This window comes from Falco punctatus (genome assembly GCF_963210335.1).
Source record: "Falco punctatus genome assembly, chromosome: 2".
NCBI classification, from domain to species: Eukaryota; Metazoa; Chordata; class Aves; order Falconiformes; family Falconidae; genus Falco; species Falco punctatus.
In genome coordinates, this window is record NC_137581.1 from 33,202,178 (window position 1) to 33,226,772 (window position 24,595).

Consider the following 24,595-nt stretch of genomic DNA (forward strand, 5'->3'; position numbering starts at 1 on the left):
GTGACAGAGCTAGAGGGAAGAGGTATGGGGGTGTGGGAGAAAGCTGGGCTACCAAATCCGGGCCATCGTGGTCGCTGAGAAGTTGTCAAAGAGGAGGACAAAGTTACTTTGAAGAACTGTCATGAGAGACAGCTTTGTACTAGCTCACGCAGCTTGTAGAGAAAGCAACTTTTTGGTTCCAAATCCAGTATTTCTTGTATTTTGTTAATTAAGAAGCTGTGAATGATTACACATTACACTTAAGCAGTGCTGTAAAATGCGTGTTTTGTGTGCATGGATACGCTGAATGTGACTTTAGACATACACTCTGATGCCATTTCTCCACTAATTACAATTTAGAGCTGCCTGTAAGTGGAAGAGTTTACTATGCTGATATTTACTGACAGAAAAACTTTTCAAATCAACTTCCCAGCCAGATGTTCATAAACAGTGGTTTGACAGTTGGTCCGTAAATCAAGTCAAGCATTTCATCATTGTTCTCTTAGGTGGCTGTTGCATTTAAGCCTGTTTAGCTAAACACATACATTTACTTAAGTTGAACTGTAAAAATCACATCTGGAGATCTTTTCTGTGAAAGAAAATGCCAAAGGGTCTTACAGAAGGATCAAGCACATTTTACAAACCGTGGTTGGGTTTCTGGAATTCAAGCTGAACAAATGTGCTCTCAGCTTTTGAGGGGATCAAGGGCCAGTATTATTTAAATGTTCTTTTTACTTGTGTGGCACTCTGCAGGGAATGTGCTCTCCGCCAAAGCATTCTTACATTTCTCATTCCATAATGAGTTTCTGTTTTCATCCTAGCCACCTGGGACCCTGGCACAGCCCTGCTAGTAGCAGTGGAGTCACACTGGTGAAACTGGATGCAAAGTGCAGTCCAAAATATTTATTTTAGAATATTCTGCTCTGCAGTAGACTGCCTTCAAAGGGGAATGTCAAAGAAGGAGTTGCTGGGTGTTTTACATTTTTATCTTTGCTTGATTCAGTCATCTGTCTTTTATCCCTCTTCTTCCTTTTCAAGATATATGAGATTCTTTCTCTCCTGAAGAGAGGGTTTTTTTTCCTCCCTACCTCTCCACCTCTCCACCCCCCACCCCCCACCCCCTTTTCTTAGAAAATCATGCTAATAATCTGTGGTTTGCTCATCTTCTAAAATCAGTGTTACTATGCATTTTAGCTTTGCTGAGTGTCAGTTTGGTTGCTTTGCTTTTTCATATTCAGTTCACAACATGAAGGAGATTTTGCTGAAATTTAACAAGCCCTAGGGAAGAAGATTCAGACAAGTGCCGTCAGATTTATAAAGTGGCAGATAAAGTGGGAAAAGTTTTGCATTACTTCTGCCACATTGGGTGTTCTTTTGATGGATGGGCTATATCTCATCTGTGATTCAGAATGTTTTTGACATGATTCAACATGTCAATTCATGTTTGAGGGGTGCCATGACTGTGGCTCATCATGATAACATAAAACCTATAATCTGGAAATGTTGGAAAAGGTGAGTGCAAAAATAATACACATTAATTCCTGGCCTATGACCATAGTTAGTTTGTGATTTAGTTCTCAGGAACACAACCTGTTTCATAATGTGAGACTGGCATTTAATCTGAGAAACCTGACTGTTTTGAGAATTATACAAGATGGCATGGAGCTCTTTAATGCTTAAGTGACAACAAAACATAAAGATGCTGGCCATAATTCTATCTGAAGTAGTATACTTTACTGTGAAGCTCGGACGAGTACACTCTTGATTTAAATATCAGTGTGTGGTGTGAAACATAAATCCTCTCAGTGCTGGAACCTGGAGACCAAAGGAGCCAGTCAGAAACTTCTCTGAACAGTAAATTTATCAGTTGGGTTTAAAGTGCATATGCTAGACTTAGAAAGGACCTTTCCTAACCTGGTCCTTCTGTCCCACTTCATCAGCGCAAAGAAGCTATAAAGCTGCCTTAAGTGTGAAAGGCTGAAAATTCGCTGGCATGGCAAGGGTGGTTGAAAGCTGGCATTACACAGAGCAGAGCTGGCAGGGCAAACGGCCCATTAGCAGCCTTTGTTAAGTACCCCAGCCCCACAAAACTCAAAACTGTCCGGAGGCCACTTCAGCACAAATTGAAGGACAAAGCGGTCACTAGCAGTCCCAGGTTCTAAAAGCCTGTTCTCTAAGATCCCCTAATACAGCTGTAGTACAGCTGAGAACATCACCCGAAGAGCTAAACGGTTCAGCTGGTGTGGGAGGAAAAAAACAAAGAAAAGGAAAAAAAAAAAGAAGAAAAAAAAAAAGACACCCAAATCTACTGACTCTAGTGCATTCAGCCAGCCGAGCTGCATGGGCCACATCCAGATTTTAAGCCACCCCATGCCAAACAAACTGATGTCATCACCAGTCACAGTCCCTTCTCTCCTTTCCCACCAGCAGCCCCTCAAATGCCTTTTCCTGTGCCTATCGTAGACCAACACGGCGAGCTAAGCTGTGAGCTGCTCCTGACAGAAAGGAAGACAAGGGTGCGTAGGTGATATGGTCATCTCTGACCTGCTCTCTCTTTGGCCTCTCTCTCTGGCAGGGGTACCTGCAAGAAGCTGTCATCAGCTGCCCGGTCCTCACTGGTTGAAAAGCTGTTTTCTGCCTCCCTGGTGAAAATGGTGTTGGGTGCTGAGCTGGCAGCTGGTTCAGAGTAGACTAGATACATCCTGGTCATGATGTATCCTACTGCAGATTATAGTCTGAAAAGTTTGTTTCCCTTCAAGACTCCTGCAGAGCGGAGATTTTTCAAGTGAAATGCCCAGCAAGCAAAAATTCCAGAACTTTGCAAACCTCTTCTAGGATCAGCATGAAAGATGTTTTTCCACATAAATGAGGAGAGATACAAGAATAACAAAACTTGGGAAAAAACTGCGTGCTGGCTCTGTTGCTTTCCATGTTCAGTTGCTGGAAAAATCACAGGCAGAACATACTGGGCAAGACCCAATTAGCTGCTCCAGACCTGACAGTCTTTTAGGAGAACCAGGCTGCTCAGACAATGTTCTGATTTAACCACTCTGATCTCAGCAAGTGTCACAAGGTTAGATTCATCCTTGCTGGCTAAGCTGGAAACTTTGCAGACTGAAGGCAAAAAGAGGACAGAAAGTATAAGGCAACTTTAGGTTTCAAGTTATAAAAAGCTGGCACAAATAATTTCAAATGTTGACAACAGCTGAGATCTTTCTGCTTTAACTCCTTCCTTGGTTGCTGAGTGGGAGCACAAACATAATCCAGCACATTCATGGAAGGTGTAATCCTTTTTGATTTCAGCTGTTAAAGCCAAAAATAGATCAATTTTTCAGAATATGAGTGACTATCATTTTATTCAAAGGCATTATTTGCCACAATTTTCAGGTAGAGTTTAAAGAGAATTGCAAATATTATTGCTACAGCGTGAAAACTTTTCACCTCTGAAATTTTTACCATATCCTCCCTCCAAAGCCTGGAGGGGCTACAACTGCCAAGACAGAACACCATTTTTTTAAAAAATAAAATAATAATTAAAAAAGGTCCTTTTCTTAGGCTCTACTTCTGCAGCAGTTGTTTGGACAAAAATTTTCCAGAGTATTTCAGCCTCAGGCAGGTATTCAATGGGTAAAATTTCAGTTCAAACTATTAATTATTGGCAAAACTAAAAGCAACTGACAACAGGGTGTTGTAATAAGAAGTGTCAAATGATTTTAATAATAGATGAACTTAGCAGCCCTGCCTCCTGTTTTATCATTTTGAACACTTCTGATGTCTAAGGTCTGTGATGCATTTCTCTGTGTGGTTTTGTCTGTATTTCTTTCTTTATTTGTATTTTAATTCTGATAAAGTCTTTTTTCAGTTAAGTTTTACATAACGTGGAGTTCCATGGGAGTAATTTCTTGTTGCAGCTAAGAAGTGTTTCCACCTACCTGTTCTTCATTTACAACCTCTTTATTTCACTAAATGCTTCCCAGTTTGTATCATGGAGCAGAATCCACAGAACCTGTCCACCTACCCCTTTCTGTAAAATACATGAGCTTTGTAATGCTCCTACACAGCTGCCTCTTCTCCCCAGTGAGCAATCCAAGGCTTTTTCAGCAGTGGTTCCTATGAGCTACTTTATAATGTTCCTGATGGTACTCGTTGTCCTATATTTGCTGTGCTTTTATATTTCTTGGGGAGAGTGGGGTGACTAATTCAGTGCGGTGTGTCAGGTGACAGTCTGGCTTTTCTAAGAGGCTTGCAGTATTTTTTCCCATACTTTTTCCTCTTGTCCCTTTTTCAGGCTAACCTTTATTGGCTTCCCTGGCCCCTTCGATGCAGTGACACACTGCCAGATCTTTACTGCACGAGCCATTCAGCCCATCCTCTGCAAAGAGCCTCATTTGGGATTTGTTAGCACTGACATCCTTGTGCCCATCTGCCTTCCTTGTGTTTGGTTCCTCTAAAATGCCTTTTGATTTTTTTTTTTTCCAGGCAATCAATTTTATGCCTTTTGTGGGTTTTGGTCCCTCTCTTTTCAATACAATTATTGACATGTTACCTCCAATCACACTGCTCATCTCAGATAGAAAGTGCTTGTTTGTTCCTATTCTTGGTTTTCCTATCTCTTTGGCCAGTTTCTGATCTGTATCAGTCATGACAAGACCTTGCCTCTCACTTTATGCCTGTGCAATTTCTTTGACAGCTCTTGGGAAGGACCTTATCAAAGACTTTTTGCAAGCTTAAATAATTACACACTACTTATTGAGCATTGCTCAATTATGCTGCATCTATTGTGTATCAAATGTCAAATATGTGTACACCTTTTTCTCCAATACATTTGCATGCTACAAGTTTTGGATGTTATATTGCTCTAGTACTGGAGACTGTAGTTTGACAACCTTTAAAAAAAGTGCTTAACAAAGCCTGTGAAGGAAGTTTGGGTTGGAGTTTCTTTTTCATATTGGAAAAAGATGCTAAAAATATATTAAGAACAGTACTGTCATGTATCCTTGAACTGAGAACCAACACTGGCAATTTTCATATTGGAACATATTTTTATAGTTGATGTACAAACCTCTGAAAAAAAATGGTTTATTAAAAACTACTGGCAGAACCCTATCTGCAGAAATGTACGTGCTGAGGCAAAAGAAGCATCTTAATATGGATAACACTTTCTAGCCCATAACTGTTGCAAAGAAATGCATTTTCCCTAAAAATGGAATAAAGCGTCATTATCGTTTGAAACAAACTGTCTGACATCATTTGGCTTTATCTTAAATGTGCAAAAAAATGGGTACTTCTTGAAATAATGAATGTCTCTTCTGTTCTTGGTGTTTATAAACCTGCATCTTTCTTAAAAGCATTGTCAAAGTGAGTCACATGTAGAGTGTTCTGATAATAAATTGTAAATACCAAAAAGGCTAATTTCATTTCTGAATGGTGAGGTTGGTTCTGTGTGTGAGTGTGTGTGAAATTGCTATGCCTTTAGTTCATTGCTCTGAAATATTAGCAGATGAACCTTTGGTTCAGGCTGCCAGAAATTACAGATGAAATTTTCCAGCAACAAGAATTTTAAGTTACAAGTTTTGCACACAACCACTAATATAATCTAAATTAAAATGTGTTACGCACAAGAGATGCAAAGCCTGGATTCTTCCTTAATCAGGATACAAGTTGAACTAATTTTGTGCACACAGTTTCTCACTCTGCTTCTTGAAGTATGCTGTACATTTATAAAGACTCCTGATTTCTTTTCAAACAAGACCTTTTCCCTGTTAAACTGGATAATGAAATATGTCATTGTAAGAATGTCATCAAGATTGCTGCTTTGTAAGGAAAAAAAAACCTTTTTTTTTAACCATGCTGAAAGACAGCTAAGAGCAATGAGTGTATTGTAAACTATTTTGGAGGTACAGAAATGCAAGTGTTCTTCTTTCTACTGTAAGCGTTTCTCACCTTTCGTCCTTTTTTTTTTTTTTTTTGGTGAGGAACGTGATGAGAGGTTTGTGTTTGTTAGGAAATGAAAGCTATGTCATAATAAATTCCTTGACAACACACAAGAGCTTTATGCAAATGTTCTAAGATTTATTTTTTTTTCTGGTTGATTTGGAAGTTTCTTTTTTACCCATCTTATTTTCACCTCTTTTCTTGAAGACTTCAGGCGATGCTGTGATTGGGCTAGCTAATGGCTGGCCAGAGAGACCCAGCTGTTTGATATTTGGCACAGTGTTCTCTGCATGCTCAGTGCTGGTTTATTATTAGTTGAGGCATGCATTTCTCCTTGCTGTGAGAGACAGGAGAGGTAGAAGGAGTCACTGGGGGCCAAAAGCATTAACCCAGTTCTGTGCACTGCCCTGCACAGGTCCCAGGGTAACTTAAAAGAACCTCAGGATGATTTAACCCATCCCAGCTGGCTGCCCCTGAGCTATTTGCCAAAATCAAGGTTTATTAGTCTGCACCGTTCCATTGATAATGGCTCTGGTACTGAGGCCCTGGGGAGGGAGGCCTGCAGAGCAGCTGGCTACTTTGGCATCTCTAGCTGCTGATGACCTTCCTTGTACTAGAGATGTGCCCAGATGGTGGAGAGAAGGGTTTTCTGCTCTGTGGGAGATGCAAAAGGAATGGAGATGAGCTGAAAAAGCTAGTTATAATGTTATAATTATTGTACTTGTGCTGGAGAACTTTACGGTTGTGACCCAGATGTCAAAGGATGCAGACATGTCTAAGTCTGCTGAAAGGCTGAAATAACAGCTTTCAGACATATGGACTACCCTTATTTACCTTAGCATGACACACAGTCTCCTGACACTGTTTTAATGTCAAGCCTCTTCTAAATTGGTCAATAGAATAATTACTGTACTCAAATTATGTGTTGAAGAAGGGGAATTTTTTTGTTATGAAGTTAGGGGTATCCCATTTTGGATTTCTCTACCAGCCATGAAGAGTACTCCAGTTACCACCATTGCCAGCCATTTGACTATTGTGCCTGGCTGCCTAAAATAGGCACTTCAGAGAGCCGAGAGGACGCTTGTGCTTGTACCGTCAAGATCTAAAACCAACCTGTCAGATTCATAGATGGAAAGGGAAGTTGAACTGTTATCTTGAATTGCAGCGAATGCACCAGGAAATTTTCAAACCCTGTGAACTCTGAGAAGGGGAGAGGTGGTCAAAGGAAGCCTTAGTTAATGAAGAGATGTTTCAAAAATTATCAATCTAAATACTTTCAGTTAAAGCACATTATTACATTCACAAGCTTATTTGTATAATCTTTTCTATTTGTTTGTGAAGAACACAGGTCAAATCACAGGTGTAAGGATGGAAAGGATAAAAAAAATCTTCTGTTTCATAAGCAACGTACTCTATTTTTGTCTAGCACACTTTATTACCCTCCCTTCTGGTAGGTGTCTAGCTAAAACCTGAGGGTGTTGCAGATACTCCACAGCCAAGGGTGCTGCAAGTTGCCCAAAGCTGGAGAAGAAACAGTTGCCTGAGCACTGTGTCACAATTCTATGGTCTTTTTTTCCATTCTTCCTCATTTGAATGTAGAAGAAATTGTACTTTAGATGGTTCTTCCTGTTCTCTTGATTTATACAACTTTCATCTCATACTCCTCAATGCAAAAAATCTTAAGTTGCTCATTGTGTCGGATTTTACATCCCTTGTCATCTATGTCTCTGTGCAAGCTCTCTCATCACCACAGCGCACTCTTTTCCTCCCCTCATGGCTACCCAGTCCTCAGGCCGTACCTGGCCGAGACCCCTGTGAAATCACAAATGCTTCTGTTTTACGTGGAAATATGCTGCCTGTGGACTGAGCCTGCTGTTAGCAAGGACACTTGCTTCTGTAAAGCAGCTTAGTGGGTTTCTCGTGGTCCTGAAGAGCTGTAATAACTAACAGTCTGTATTTGCAGTAAGAGCTAAGCACATAGAAATGTTTTCCATTTGCTGAGGTGCTAGATGGCTTTTAAAGCCAAAATCTAACAAAAATAGTCATAGTGCATTGGAGTTTAATTAAGACAGCTCTTTTTATAGACACTCAGGAGCATTACTTGCTGCTATCAACTCTGGCTTTTTTTCAGATCATGTTTTATGTAGCATAGTATTTCTCAAGATAGGATTCTTGGTTAATTCTTAACCAATAAAATTTATTAATTCACCAAGTACCACTTTATTACTTACTCAACAGTTAGTTAATCAAGTTCAAATTCAACAGGTATTCTGCCTATGCACAGAGCATTCAAATGTTGTCTTACAAGTTACTGCCATAAACTGTATCGAGGTCAAACAGTTCTAGTAGAGGATAATACAAAATACCAAGATTTCTTGCTGCATTCATTTATAGACAGCAAATCTTTACTATATCTGGTATACTTACCATCCTTCCAGTACTCTGTGGGTTAAAGGTACAATGGTTTTAGGAATTTGGACCCTACTATTTAAATGATTTAATGTGAAAAAACTAGGCAAATAGTCCTAGGAACAATTATTTAACACTATAGTTTAAGCCTCTGTTATGCATGTTTGCTCACACTTTTAAAGGAGAAGCATGCACATAGAATAACTTGGTTAAAAGTTTGAAATATCATTACTTGGGATTTTCCAGCTGATTTCACCAGACAACTTTCTGCCATCTCCAGTAATGACACCAAAAGAAATATATCCTATGCAATGAAGCTCCTTGTTTTTTTCATCAAAAAATAAACCTGAAGGAGACACAGAACTTCCTCTGGTTTAGGAAGCCCCTGAGGTGCAGGGTGCTGGAGATTGAGATATCATTTTACGGTTTTGCTGTAGGATTGTCCTGTTCGGTACTAAACCAAATTAGGGATTTGCTGTTAGAGGCAGGTTTCTGGCCTAGAGGGCCAGAAGGATCCTTCAGTCTGACAGAGCCCAGTTTTTACTGTGTTTTTGCAAGAACTTACCCATGCAGGTGATACGCTTTTCTGGACTGTACAGCTTCGTTCCAGTTTTGGCAAGGTTGTTGTTACTCCTGTAACCCTGGAAAGGCAAGGAGAGTGTTTATATGCATTCCACAGATTCAACTATCCACACGGTAACTCCAGTTTAATAGCCAGAAATTTTTCCATGATTCATGAGAAAAATGAGTCCCTTTTGATTTCATTTGGTAAATGTCCAATGGAATGTCTGAATTTCACTTTTTTTTCTCCCATTTTCTCTGAGGTCACATTAATATCCAGAAGATGGTATTTTACATCTTTTACACATTGGAGGCTTTTTATGTTTCATCTGTTACAAGGGTTATATTTTAGTATTAGTCTAGCTTGGGAATTGAAATTTTTCCTATTTCTCCAGCTTCTTTACAGTATTCATTTACATCTTAGGTGCTTATGTCTTCCAATGACCTTGTGATTTAACTTTTTATGCCCATGAAAATGCCTCTCAGATTTCTGGAATACCACACTCCTCCTAGACAGCAAGCAAAGAAAAATGCATTAACAATTCCTAGGCTGTATAATCATGTTTTATTTATTTCTTTTCTTATCTTCTAGAGTTTTGAGGTGAAAGGTGATCTCTTTTTCAAGGAACATAGTGATGTTTTACTTTAGGACAAAGTTCATTAGGCAAACATTGAACAGCTTCCAACAGAGGGAGCTTGGAGAGGCTACTTCATTTGGCTAAGACTAGCCTTACTGAATAGCCCACCATGATGAGTGCAAAACCGGAGAAACGGAATGAAGAAGTGCAAAACTGGAGAGGACGGTCCCAAGCAGCATGTAGTAAGTGCACAGAGACTTGAAAGTCAGGAAATAACAGGGGTGCACATTTTAAATTGCATAAGCAATGTATTACATATGTACATACATTATCTTGCTTATTGGCTGGTCCCATATTTTTACAAACTGGCTTTGGAGCTATTTACTGGGGATCAAGTGGCAGTGTGCTGAATTTGCAGTTTCATTATTTTCTTCACAAAGAATTGGTGACTGACCCCATACGAAGAAGTATTTTATTCATAAGGAGATGGGAGAAACCCATTGTTCCTACTGTGTGGAGTAGTTCTTAAGCAGCAGCGACTTTGGGAAGGTCAGCACTCTCGACATCATGGGGTGCTATAAATTCATGAATCCTTCAAAATTCTGGCATTGGTCAAAACAGCCTGTGGTTAAAGCATGGACCCAATGGATGTAGGGACAGAGCGTACCCTCAAGCAACTTTGATGATGATATGCAACTGGGAGGAGTCGCTGATACACCCGAAGGCTGTGCTGCCATTCAGCTTGAACAGGCTAGAGTTGAGAGAGGAACCTAATGTTGTTCAACAAAGGCAACTATAAGGTTCTGCATCTAGGCAGGAGTAGCCCCATGCATCAGCACAGACTAGGGGTTGATCTGCAGAGAAGGACCTGGCAGTTCTGGTGAACAGCAAGTTGCCCGTGAGCCAGCAGTGTGCCCTTGTGGCCAAGAAGGCCAGTGGGATCCTGGGGTGCATTAGGAGGAACATGGCCAGCAGGTCAAGGGAGGTGATCTTCCCTCTCTGCCCTAGTCAGGCTGCATCTGGAGTGCTGTATCCAGTTCTGGGCTCCCCAGTTGCAGAGACACAGGGAACTACTGGAGCGGGTGCAGCTGAGGGCTACATGATGAGGGTACTGGAGCATCTCCCTTATGGGGAAAGGCTGAGAGAGCTCGTCTGTTTAGCCTGGAGAAGGGAAGTCTGAGAGGGGATCTTGTCAACAACTACAAATACCTTAAGGGTGTCAAGTGGATGGGGCCAGGCTCTTTTCAGTGGTGCTCAGCGACAGGACATCGGCACAAACTGCAACATGGAAAGTTCCATCTGAATATGAGGAAAAGCTTCTTTACTCTGAGGGTGACAAAGCACTGGAACAGCTGCCCAAAGAGGTTGTGGAATCTCCTTCTCTGGAGACATTCAAGCTGCCCAGATGCAACTCTGTGCAACCTGCTCTAGGTGAACCTGCTTTAGCAGGGGGTTGGACTAAAGGGATCTCCAGAGGTCCCTTCCAACCCTGACCTTTCTGTGACACAGAAGTTCCAGACAATACTGTTGTCTGTTCATCTTTCCCTCTCCTTTACCTCCTTCCCTGCATTTATTTTGATTTTTTGCTTTACCTTTTTCCTTCTTTCCTATTTTTCTACTTTTTCACTCTTCAATTTTCACCTCAAGAAGTTTCCACTAAAATCACAATGGGTTTTACACATGGAAGAGCAGATGATTGTGAATGGAGACTAAGATTAGTCGATTTTTTCTGATTTAACTTTTTACACATGCAGCTGTCAGCTGTGAAAAACAGACAAACCATCATCAGACTCCCTCAGCATCAAGTCCCGACTTTTTCAGCTCATTCTCAGGCTTGCCTGTCAGGTAGTCCTTTGCAGAGCTGTTCTAAGGGGCAACTAAATGGAGTCATTGTGGTGGGCAGGTAGTGTCTGAGATCCCTTTGAGGTCAAAATGCCACTGATGGCTATCCATAAGCAAAAAGAGTAAGAGAAATAACATTACAGCGACACTGTAGATTTCTTTGCACAACAGCATTGAAGTTGCATTTTAGGAAGAGAGTGGCATCTACTGTGGTAACACTGTTGTGTTATTATTATTTGCTCTTCTCTCCTATTATTTGCATTGCATTAGAAGCTCTAAACAAGACTGGGGTCCTGTTGTGCCAAGTGCTGTGGCAATAAAGGATGAACTAAGTGTGATTCACCCCATGATTTGCTTGTAAAAAGAGAAGGTGGTTTTCTTCAATTTAGTCTGTCATGTATATTGCTCCAAATATAGTTCCAAATGTATTTGTTCTGTGATTTTATGGGCAGGAATCAAAAGGCGTTTCACATTTTTAGCTACAGCATAGCCAGCTCTGAGGAACAGCATCTAAAGTTCTGGGATTGTCTGTTGTAAACTATTCCTCTATGCAGACACAGCGCTTTCGTCAAAAAAGCAAGAGTACAATAACACAGTCCTAAAGCTTTGTCAGTGATGTGTGTCCTATAGAAGTAATTTTCAAGTGGCAAGTGGTTTGATGATGCTACAAGGGCTTTGTTTATGGTGTGGGTCTGGCAGACACTGTAGAGTTCATATAAATCATTACTTGGTTGATCATTAACAAGAAACACTCGTCTGGATTCCCCTTCATTCCTCATTTTGTCAAAATTCCCCTAGAGACTTGTTTTTGCTACAGGCCAGGCTCTGTTTCACAGAATATAGCTCTTGCTGAATGGTGTCAAGATGGATCCCCTGGCCAACTGAGAAAGCCAGAGGTCAAGGAGGTGATTTACTGCCCCTTCTTCAATCCCCTCTTTCCACTCCTCCAAATATACAGATGCATGCATGCACACACACGCACATGCCTGTTGATGCTACGTGCCTTACTCCTGTTCCTGCAGGGGTCCTATGCCCACATGGTGCTTCATCAACTGGATTTGGGCAGTGCTTAAATAAGTGCATCTGCCCATGTCTTTGATATTTAGTTCTTCAAAAATTTGGGGCTAGATGAGCACCTACAAAGACATCTCTGCCCTTGCAGTTACCTTCTGAGGATTTTAAAAGGGGCCACAGTCAGAGTTTCCATATTTGTGCTCTGCAGAGACAAAGATCACATGACAAACAGATGACAAAATATAAAAGCAGAAATAAAATCTGTAATCTTGTGAATAAGGTGAATAAGGCATTCACAGTTTCTCAGGATGCAAACTAGAAGGTATGCCTGGAACTGCCAAATACCTTGTTTTAGCAAAGCAAAGGAAGCACATTTCCCCACTCTGTTACTACCCTAATACCAGCACACTGTGAAAGCCAGGGATATAAACAGGTTCCATTGCTTTCAAAATATAAGTAGGTGCACAGTAGGATTTAGTGAAAAGGTATAAATCAAGTCATGTGGAATAGGTGCCTGCTAGAAAGGATTGTTCAGTTGTGATCTCCACCACTGGCAGTATGTAAGCACTCAATGTATACGAGCTAAAAATTGTTTGCTCTTTACCTGCCTATCTTGCAGCTGAATATTAATTCTTAATTGCTGATACAGAAAAAAAATGGACACTGACATGAGCATAAATACACCAGCAGACTGTAGAGTTCTGTGGGAGAATTTTAGATAAAAAACCAATAATATTTTAGAATAACAAGCTTTTTTTTTTTTATTCTAACAAGGTACTTTCTTCATTTCAGACAAAAAAAAAAGCTACTCTTTCTTTGCTACTGCAAAGTAATACATATACACATATCATATGTATATGTGTATTTATTTTAAGGGAAGCAGATGCTCTATTAGATTTGCCCTTTTTCAGGAAAACTTAAATCTCAACTTTTAGAAATCAACTCTGTGATCACTCTCAAAACACTCATCAATGGTGTTTCTCTAGTCTTCAGAAGCTTTTTCTTTTTTAATCCCCAGAAACCAAAGTTTAACGAGCATCTTACTACATTTATTACCAGCTGCTGCCTGGACTGTCCTAATCCTTTCAGTGCATGTTGGCAGGTAACTCCACTCCTGGAACCAGATCTTTTTTTTTTTTTTTTTCGTTTCAACCGTAGCAAAAAATAAACTTTTTTTCTTAGGTGTCAAATTGTCACTCCCAGGCCATGGAGACCCTTTATTTCTTTTTTATTTTGGTCAGTTATTTTGTGCTCAGATCATTGTTTTCACCACTCACCATTTCTTTTTGTGTTCAGCCAGCAGGTCTGAGCCGCATGGCTGACAATGTCCATGGTGGAAACCTTCCATGCGTGGGAGTAGGGGCACACAAACAAATCCATGTTTGCACACATGGGTGTTCTTACGCATCCAAACAGAAATACAGCTTGACAGCTGTCATGAAAGACCACAGAAGCAATTGGCAACTGCAGGCAAAACAAATTACACATCCAAGGCCTAATACTGACAATCATATAGGGGATTATACCCTTAAAAAGTCATATTGAGCAGATACCTCTCTCTGTGGTGAGGGCTGGTGGAATCATGATGGTAAATTAGTATTGGTGATGGATTACATACCCCAAAAGCACAGCTGGCAGGAGTATGCATCCATGTTACTTAGGCAGAGCAATAAAGTGGCGAAAACAGAAGGTGTTTTTCAGACAGTAACCATTGGCAAAGAAGAAAAGGAGGATGCTTCTCCAAAATTGTATGGCTATTTTTATGGATGACAAAGTTGATTCTGCCCTCCCAAAATGGAGACTAAAAGCAATTGTTTTACACTGCATACTGTGTTGGAATATAGTTATCCTTAAAGGGATTTTATTGTTCTTCTATTTTTTCCAGACTCAGAGATTTCATGTGAAATGTTCTGTTCTTCCTATATTCTACTTGAAAGAGAAAGGAGCGTTAAAAACTATGCCAAGTCTTCAAGAATTTTTTTTCTTCTTGCCTCTCTGCCAGTTCCAGATATTTGTTCTTCAGAGGTTTTCATTTATCTCCACCATGCCATTTTTTTTCATTAGATGAAACCGGAATTAACTCATTTTGCCAAATTTAGGCAGAAGATGGACTTGAAAATATTGACGTTCAATGTTTTTACTTTCTTGCACTAATCTGTGAATATTCAAGCCTTACGGACAGTATCCACAGGGACTCTAACTCGAATAACATGTGCTTTTCCATTCTTAAAGTGATTTATCATCTCTGATCGCCTTCCGTGATTTCATTTAATAAATATTTCTTAACATTTTTCAAATGTAAACTTTCTCTCTTCTGCCAGGTTGTTTTTTACAGTTCCAAAAGGTCATAAACCCTTACCTAGCTGCAGAAGTATATGTATAGATCCCTTTAAAAATAACACTATGATCACTGAAAGCAGAAAATATTACTTGTTTAACCCTTCAGATGTATAGTATATAAATTTAATGTTTCTCTGTGCTTAGTGTGGCATATTCATGTCTACAATATCTTAATAATCATATATCCAAATGGATCTACCAAAAAAACACACATCGGCAGGGTTGATTCCCATTTGTTGTAATTCTTCATAACTCTATCAGTACCTTTGATTCTGAAGACCAACAAACTTACCAGTAAGTTCAATAGGAGTTGTCTTCAGCTCTAATTCTGGTGCCCTGGCCCTGTTCCAATAGGCATTATGCCAGGACATGGAGCAGACTGCAGTGGTGGTGCTGATGGATGATCGTCCCCTGTCCCTAGACAAGAGCTATATATCCAACTTCTATTATTGCAGCACTCGGTAGCATCAATATAGTTAAACTTGGGATTTTTCTGGATCCTATCACAGATGTGGCAAATTTATTGACTTTCCTTTCCAGTGACTTTATCAGTTCCTTTTTCACTGCACCTCAGACTCCAGACCAGTATTTCCTTTGGACATCCCATCTGTAGGTTCTTTTCCTGGTTTGTCAGCAATATGCAGGTGGCATGCATCAACTTCTATGTAGACGCAAGTGCCACCAATCTCTTCGGAGGTCTGAACAAGATCTTAGCTGTTCAGGAATCCAGATGAATTTTCCATCACTGCAATACATAGTAATAGTTTTTAGTATTCAGAGATTATTTTCATTTCCAGGATGCTCTACAAATGGTACCTATGCATCCTCTCAACGCTCTTGTGATGTATGAAAGCATTTCATTCTCAATTCAACATGTTGTGAAATGAAAGCAACGTATTCAAGAGGACAGCGAAAGTAAACCTGGTCCTGATTAAAAGCTGTTTATGCCTTCAGTAGTCTTGCTCTTGATGTTAGCAGGATTTGGATTAGTGCCTGCAAGATGTAGAATTAGATTTCAAGAATTATTGACTGAGTCCTCTTCAATATACCTCAGCACAGTCACCTTCTGGAGGCAGAGTCAGAGCACACATAGAAGGACATGTGCTGAGTGTTGGCCCCCAACGCTCTGCTTGTGCTCTTGTAGATTGATTCTAGTTGTAAAAGAAACTGATGACAAAGCCATGCACTTATTTAACACAAGCAAAGTTACTTAAAAAGTTCATTTCCTTGGATGTGGCAGGAATGAGTGGCAAATAATTTTCTTCCACTTAAATCACAAACCTGCTTTGACTGACACGCAACCTAAAAGCTGTCCCTCCCAGCTCCCTTTCAAGTCCATGTTTGCAGTGTTAGTGACATGAGTTTCCTTGTTGTGTCCCTTAGTTTTCTTTTTCTCTGTATTTGCACCACTGCCAGAGGAATATTCAGAAAACTGGACCTTATTAAAACCTTTGCTCTGGGTGAGAGCATGCATCTGTGATTTGGGCAGAGTTTGCTATTTTTTTCAGTTGGCTACTGCTGTAGAGAAGCTGAAATGTATCTAGTAGTTGTCTTAAAGAGAGAGCAGCAATGGTTAAATACAACTTGTGTTAGCAGTCACCAGATGATGTTTTTCCTTGGCTGTCACACAGGGCCTGAAAGATACATACGGGACGGGGAGAACTTGGCCTTCTGTACATCTTGTACATCTCCATCTGCTCCATCCTGGCCTCTGAATGCTGTGGGTCTACTATGGATATTGGATTTAATAGGAAATTTTGTATCTAGCTAGGACTGTGACTGACCCTACATTTGTCTAGAGGGATGGATGAGATGCCTCTCTTGGCATCTTTCCAGCACCAGTTTTCCCTGGTAGCAGGAGAGGACTGTCATGATACAGTGTGTTGAGTGCTATTGTGGTACTCTGCTTTGCGTGCTGCAGAGCTCTGTGGGCCGCTTTAGCAGCAAGTAGTAGTGATGGACTTCCACCCGCAGCAGAAGAGTGCTGCACAAGGTGGCCTGCTGTGGCTGTCAGAAGTCTGACTTCTAAAAATGAGATCAAGCAAATTAGCATAGCCTAAGGATTTCTTTGAATTGCATGTTGCCCTTTCACCTCTGACTTTATCTCCCAGCATCCACTAACTATGAATATTTAATACAGCCACCACTGTATCCTGTGGAATAAATGACAGGCTCCGAGTTTCAAAGCTTAATTTGAAAAGCAATGCATATACATCAATATGGGAAAAAAAGCATCTCACCCAGAGCAAATCCTTTTTTATAAGACCACTTATTAAAAAAAGGTAGTGTAATATCATGAGTTTCCATTAATACTAGTCTTCAACAAGCCTAAAGCAAATCCTTGCTAGGCTTGTTGTACAGAATTGTCTGAAAATGCTGAAGGCTTACAGTGCGTGGAGAGCAGGGAGCATGAGACCAAGATAGATAAGAGCGCCACTGGAGTAGAGGTTCTCAGTCCTCAGTTGTCTGTCCTGAAGAAGATGATTATGTATGTTTCACAGGAATAATAATGCTAATTTTCAGCCCCCACAGAGTGCTTTACACCTGCAAAGTGCTATAAAACTGTGAGCTAATCCTCACCAGTGTGTAAGTATTATTTTACGTATTTTGCAGATGCAGAAATTAAGATGCCAAAAGGTCAGAGGAATGACCCAAGGTCACATAGCTTCTCCACAGTAGACCTAAGATGAAGAAACAGGCCTCTGGTCACATTCGATTCATCATGCTGCCCTGTAGCAAATGCAGCTCAAATTTCATATATATATATGTATAAAATCCTGGAGGAGGAGTTGTTTCCCTCTCTGCTTCTTCAAAATAAACAAGCTCCCAAGCTACCAAACCCCGTGTTTACAAGTATCATTAAATACTTTCCAGTTGCTAGCCAGAAAACTCATCAGAAAACCTGTAGAACACCGAAGTAACTCTCTTTTTTTAAATAATTGATGATGCCAAATAGCAGCAGTGTTATGCCAACAAAGAGATCGGTCTCTCAAAATATTTTATTCATTATGCCTCAAGAAACCCAAAGCCTTGTTTTTAACGAAAGCAAATTTCAGAAGTTGGCACTCAGTTCATCTGAAACATCTGCTTATTACAGTTCTTGGTGTTACAGCACTGGTACTCCCCAGTAAATCTTTCAACTTTAAATAATATGTATGGAAGTCTTGGCAAAGAGATCAGGAAGGAAAAAGAGTAATGGTTGCCAAATATGCATTTTACTTTATGGGGCTGTGGTGGTATATTTTAATAATACATGTGTTGAAGAGAATCTACTAATCCGATTAAATAACAGGACAAGAAGGAATCAGTTCCAAAGTTCAAAAAAAACCTGTTCTGTGCAGCTGAAACTTTATATTCCAGGGTAAAATGGTTAGAAGTCTTGGCTAACTGTGCTTCTATAAAGCAGCCAGAAATGGATCTTTCTCTGTGCTGGTCATAAATCAAGGTCACTTATGTGAGAAGGCTATGTTGTGATAAATCTGTCTGACAATTAGATGGAGAGGACATATCTGTGTTAAAATATATTCTTTGTACGCTGATCAGAAGGCAACGTAAACACCACAGTGGCATTATGAAACAGAAAATTGCATTCCGGATAATAAGAGATATGCATTGTGCATGGTTTTACAGTTTAACGTGCTCTGGTTTACTCAGTCATATTAATATTTGAAATTATGTAACATTCCCTTCTTTATGCATAGTTGGTTGTTTTGGAGGTTTTTTCCACTGAAAATGCACCTCCTGCTCCCTCTCTCTCTTCTCTCCTCTCTGTTGCTCTACCTTTTCCCTTTCCCATTTTTCCTTTTCCCTTCTCTTTTTTTTAACAGTGATGCTTGGGGAAAAAAAAAAAAAAAAAAAAAAAAAAAAGCCTAAAGCGAAATTGTCTGTGCAAGAAAATAGTAACAAGTAGTTTCAAGATTTATAAGCCAGGATTTTATGTTATACATTTACAGATTCAATCTGTGTACCAGGCTTTGATCCAAGCCTTAGCATGATGACTGGAATCACTCCTATTAACCCAATGATACCAGGCATGGGGTTAGTGCCGCCACCACCACCAACAGATGTGCCTGTAGTCAAAGAAATAATTCATTGCAAAAGCTGCACGCTCTTCCCTCCAAACCCAAGTAAGTGGATCTGATGAAAGAATGTTATTTTCCTAAATATATTGCACAAAATACTTTTTATCTAACAAAAATTATGTTTTTAAATAGACTGTAGGCAGGCATGGTGTTTCCTTCGAAGATCTACTCTTTGTGCAAAGCATGGTATGGTATCAGAGCATATTTATTCATCTCTGTAAGGTCATTAAAAAAACCTACATAGTTTGTACAAAAAAGGAAAATAATTACTTAAAGCTACTAGAGCCTGAAGATCTACACTTCTCATAGTAGAAATCTGTCTTTCCTAGATCTGAATGTCACAAAATATAATGATTATACAGTGCTGATTATCTCCATGCTCTGCCTCAGGTGCCCACAGTTAGTTGGAGCCAGTCAGGGCTTGTGTCCCTGAACACAGTGCCTTGCACCCAAACACTGACTAGGTCCGGTCCCGCCCCAAAGGAGATGCAAGGAAAGTGGGGCTACAGCTCTTCTCCTGCCATTTTTTGGGGGGGCAGCATGGCAGATTAGTTCCTTCTCTTCGAGAGCAGAGACCAGGCTTCCTTCTGCCCCTTCCTGGGACTTTGTGCAAATGGAAAACTCTTCCCACTGAGCCACCAGCTCAGGCACAAAGCCTGATTTTGTGTATGTTAGCCCCAGAAGTTTAGTTTCAGAGCCATCAGACCAGCAGCTTTCACTGTCACTGTGAAGACAAAAGAGAAAATTAAGCGAATAGTCTGGTGCTCTGGATTTGCAGTGTACTTAGATCATGATTTAATCAAACTGGCTTTATGTGTGTATATGCATATATATGTATACTTTAATGTTTAAACCCCATTTACTGTGTTGAAGGGCCAAAAAACTAAGTCATATCAATCATGTTCCTTCTTAGAGAATTCCTTTTAGAGGAATGCTCTAGTAAACTACATATAAACAATGTGAAATGTAATGACAGAGTATATTTTTTATACAGCCTTCAAAAATTTAATAGTTTTCTGATTTAAGTGTGTATATATTCTCTGTATCTATATATAAAAATAAAATTTCTAGCCACTCCACCTCATGAGCACTTGTAAACAGCGAGGTTATCCTTCCTGTGTGCTGGCGTCCACTCCATTATCTGGCAACAAGACAAAACAGATAACCAGCAGAGCATTTTCATCATGCTGTCACTTCGTCGTGTTTCCCACTTTGTTTTTCTGTTTGCTGTGCTCCTGTACTCTGAGACAGAAATGAAATTATGCTAAGACCAGGGAAAGACATCCAGCCCAAAGCCCAGGCTGTCCACAGCATGGGCTTGCTTGCAGAGGGCCCACACACTTGGCGAGTGATGGGTACAAGCCAGAGATGGTGAAGTTCAGGCTTTGAATCTCAGTGCCTGAGATTTGTGCTTGGGGTCGAATCAGCTGCAGAAGCTCTCATGCTTTGAAGCAGAATATTTTCTATTTTTGTGTGACTGTGCAGGGAAAACAAAGATCCTTTTAGACCTTACTGTCTGTCCTGGAGAATAACGCACACTGGCAGGAATTAATCTCTGAAATGCCACCTAAAACTTGAAAAGGTTTAGATTAAAGTAAGCAATTTTGGACAATCTCTGCAATATTCAATTGTTTTGCTTCTCTTTCTCTCCCACCTCCATGCTATGTCAAATAACTGTTCCTGCCCTGAACTGATTAGGGGAATGAATAGAGCCAATGGATAAAAAGACAAATTTTGTATTCCAATGTGATTTCTGTTTTGACTTAGATCTCCCACCACCTTCAACAAGAGAGAGACCTCCTGGGTGCAAAACAGTGTTTGTTGGAGGATTACCAGAAAACGCAACGGAGGAAATTATTCAGGAAGTCTTTGAGCAGTGTGGAGATATAACAGCAATTCGGAAAAGCAAGAAGAATTTTTGTCACATTCGTTTTGCAGAGGAGTTCATGGTTGATAAAGCCATTTACCTTTCTGGTACTTCACATTCTTTAATGGATTTTCCTTGCTTCTCATTTGTATTTTGTGATGCTAATGTTTTCTTATTTTCTTAGCTTTTATCTCAGCAAGTCTTTCTTGAGCTCAGTGGCTGTAGCTTGGGGTGGCAAGGGGCAATTCTGTATTTCTCTGTGTCTGCCAACACTTGTGCATGGTTTTGTACGTTGCTTACCCAGGAGCAATTTCCTGTCATCCCACAACAATACAACAGATCCTGAAATTCACTACAGAACAATCTTATTTTTGATTTACACAGGTTTATATAGTTTTGCTCGCAGGTTGTGGTAAGAGGAGGGCACTAGGCCAGGAATGCTGCTGTTTTCCAGTGCCAATTTCTTTGATAGGCTGGCAATTTCATTGGCATATTTTTATAGATTTGCAGCACAATCTGAATAAAGTCTGCCTTTATGCGTGCATGTATTCAGCTACTGCAAGGGTTAGATTCTGAGCCCCATCTGTAGGCTACGTCTGCTGCCTCCCAGGACAAGTGCCACAGAAAGTCAGGTGTAAAATTTCGGAATCTCTTTTATTTTCCAACAAAGGAACAGAAAGAAAAAAACCAACCCCTCTAACTCACAGAGAAAAAGAAAAAAGGAAAGAAGAAAAAAGATGAAAACCAGTTCTGCTTTCACATATCAGGCTTCAGTGACTGTCAGTGCCCTCTTAAGGCTACAGGCTCCTTAATATGAGGATTTGCTTCCTAACTGAGCCCTTCTTCACCTTTCTGAGCTGGATCCCATCCTCTGTAAGTATTTGGATCCACAGGCTGGTTCATCTCTCATTCTGGGGTGAACCACAAGTGTTGTTTTGCCCCAAAAGTTAGTGCAACACTTTCACCTGCAAGGTATTCTTAAATAAACAGGGGCCAGGGGCTGCTCCTTTGCTAAGACGAGCTGACACAGACTGGCTTACAGCTGCCCACCCTGTGTAGGGTGACCTCAGAGGGACCCACTGGGACCATCCAAAATGGAGCCTGGGAGGCAGCTAACAATTAGGGATACCTTGTTTGAGCTCCCATCCTGGCCATTTTCTGTTTAGCAGTAACGACATAACCTGAATGTCCTGTAGGTATCCATAGGAAGCTCGCACAGCTGGAAAAGTGATCTCTCAAATCACCATCAACTGCATTTTAAAATGAGAAAAAGGAAAGAAAACATCAGAAATTTTGAAATATGCAGTCAGGAAAAACTTAGCTCCTTTGTTTCACAAAGGTTTTTGTGTTTGGGGGGGGGTGTGTCTAACTTGGCTGCTTGCTTTAAATACCTCTTTGAAGAGCTACAGAAACTTATGAGTTTTATGAGGTCTATCAAAAGATTTCTTTGAAATATTGCTGAATTTTCAGATTCCTTCCAGATCTTCTTTCTACCCTCTTTTTTTCTTCTTCTTTTTTTTTTTTTTAACTTCATTTCTTCTTCCCTCCTCATCCTTTCTTCCCAGTTTTCATCCTTCCTGTTGATTTGTTTATCCACATTACTTCTGTAAAGCTGTAGTTCATTGGGACAGATCACAGGCATCACAGTTAAAAGAAGCAGTGACACATTTCCCAGCTTCCAACTTCTGTGTGGGGCACCCCATCTTCACAAGTAACAGATCAGAGGGGCACCCCTGATTCAGTAGGAGCTGGTATTACTGTATATGATAAACAAAACAGTGGCAAGAAAAAGAGCAAAGAAAAGCTCAGAAACATACAGGCTGCCACCCTGGGCCAGAGCCAGTGTCCCTCTAGCTCAGTTTCCTACTTCTCAGCAGTTGACTGCACCCTTTGCTTCACCCCAAGTGAAGTTTTATTTTAATTTTATATGCCTTAAATTCTGGAGAACCAGATTTGCTGATTAGAGGTTGGAAATTCCCTGCGATGCCATGTGTCCTCGTTCATAATGCGCTAGTGTGCATTCAGAATAAGGGAAACAAACAGAGATTGAGGTAGCAGATTCCCTTCCTCATCTTAAATTTTCTGCCATTTTGTTTCCAGGTTGCTGACCCATCCTTCCTTCTTCCATTTCCTTTTGTCACAGTCGCACTGCTGTGTACACTTCCTCTTACTGTCTGCTCTGCAGCCTCCCTCCCCATCTGTCTTTTCATCCAGATCTTTTCTTTTACTGACCAGATCAGGGGAAAAAATGATGGAGCTGATAGAGAGGAGGAAGAAAAGCACAGACATGCTGCAGCCAAGTTTTTCGGTTTGTTTGGTTTTTGGTTTTCTTTTCTTTACCACTGGTGCTGAACTCTGCAGATGATACAGAGAGCACCAACTGTCCCCTCCCACCTCAGAGCAGGGAGGTCTGGCAGTGGGCAGGGGCATGTTGGATTTGTACCGAAATACTGGGGGTTTTAACCAGTCTTTATTCCATTCTCAAGCATAATGTATTCTGAAATGGTGGGGATAAAGTGTATTGTTAAGGTGTTTTCTTTTCCCTGCAAGAGACAAAAGAGTTGTACAAATGGAATGTGTGGTTATTATAGTATGGGTGTTATGTTAGGGGAAAGTCATGCCTTTGATATCGGTAATATAATGATAATTTTGTCTGCCTAATCAGTTTTATCTGTCTACCCCATCTAATCTCATCAAACTTTGTATTTATCCCATGCTTATCATCAGAATAGTGCAAGTGATTACAAAATCCATCAAGTAGTTTAATCATTGATTTTTTTCTTTCCTATTCCCAAGTAAATGTGTATGAAAAGGAGACTGGGAGATGGGTAGAAGGCTATGACAAAAGAACTGACTTGGGAAAGGGTTGTTTTCATTTAGCCCTGAAAGTTACATTTTGATCTCCTGAGGAAAAGGCTTTCTAAAATTGACATACCGGCCCATGAGACAGCTCTGTCTCCAAACTATATGTACTTTACTCTTGTGGCTGACAATTCAGTAACTCCTGCAAATATTGATGGCTCTGAGCTTGAAAATATAGGGCAAACAAATGGCTTGAGACAGACCTGTTTATACCCCAAAAGCCGGTGTATGTGTTTTTCCTGTGCTGATCTTTTCCTCTGTGGGTTTCCATTTAGTACAGTGTACTTATTTTGTGTTCTCACTGATCACCATCAACACTCTGATCTAGATCCTTAGTTAGAGAGCAGTTATTGGCCTGTCCCCAATATAGCAGCACTCAAAGATAAGTCAAGCCACAGAGTTTTGACTAGACCTGTGATATGGAAATAATGTGTTTAATTTTTATTTAGCACCCTCACTAATTTTTCCTGTTGCTGCTCCTTTAAAGTGAGGATCTGGACAAGTTCCCAAAGTCTTTTCCTCTGCCATTGTATGCAAAACTGAAATTAAAAATGACAAGCCAGGCCTACAGTTAGTGCTAGCTGCAGTCCTGAGCAAAGAGATGGGGAACAGGGTCTGTGAGGGCAATTCATTGCCCGTGCATGAAGGGGAGGCAGTGGCAGTGGTTCTCTTGTACATTCAGATACCCTCAAACTTCAATAAGGAGGCATGGTATTAGAAAAGAACAAGCCCCACAGCAGCCCCACAGCTCAAAGCTGCCAACCTAGGTGGGTGCCTGAGCATCTCATGCAAAACAGGACCTGCCAGCTCTGCACCCCTTGCTACACAGCATCTTGCTGGCTGCCAACCCATCAAGGAGTCTGTTCTTCACTCACCAGGCCATTGGTCCCATAGTGTCCGCAAAGCCTGTTTTAGGACGGTGCAAGAAGCCATGGGCAATTGCTATTTTTGGTAAGGAAAAGATGCCAAGCCTGGAGCATCTGATCTGACTTTGAAGTTGACCCTGCTCTGAGAGGGTGTTGGACTAGGTGATTTTAAGGGTCCCTTCCAACCCAGGTTATTCTAAGTTTCTGGGCTGGTGGAAACCAGCTGGCTGGCTGACTACCTCCAGTCTTTAGAGTTGAACA

The 24,595-nt window shown here is 40.6% G+C and overlaps 1 protein-coding gene across 10 annotated transcripts in view; it reads left to right on the forward strand.

Annotated features, from left to right (window-relative positions):
• ENOX1 (ecto-NOX disulfide-thiol exchanger 1) overlaps positions 1-24,595 on the forward strand; it is a 392,145-nt gene that overhangs the window by 270,037 nt on the left and 97,513 nt on the right. For all 10 annotated transcript variants that reach the window (XM_080376795.1, XM_080376801.1, XM_080376802.1 and 7 more), the window contains 2 exons: positions 18,611-18,784; positions 20,507-20,713. In XM_080376795.1, the coding sequence (XP_080232921.1) occupies positions 18,611-18,784; positions 20,507-20,713 (381 nt within the window). The remainder of the gene's footprint in view (positions 1-18,610; positions 18,785-20,506; positions 20,714-24,595) is intronic.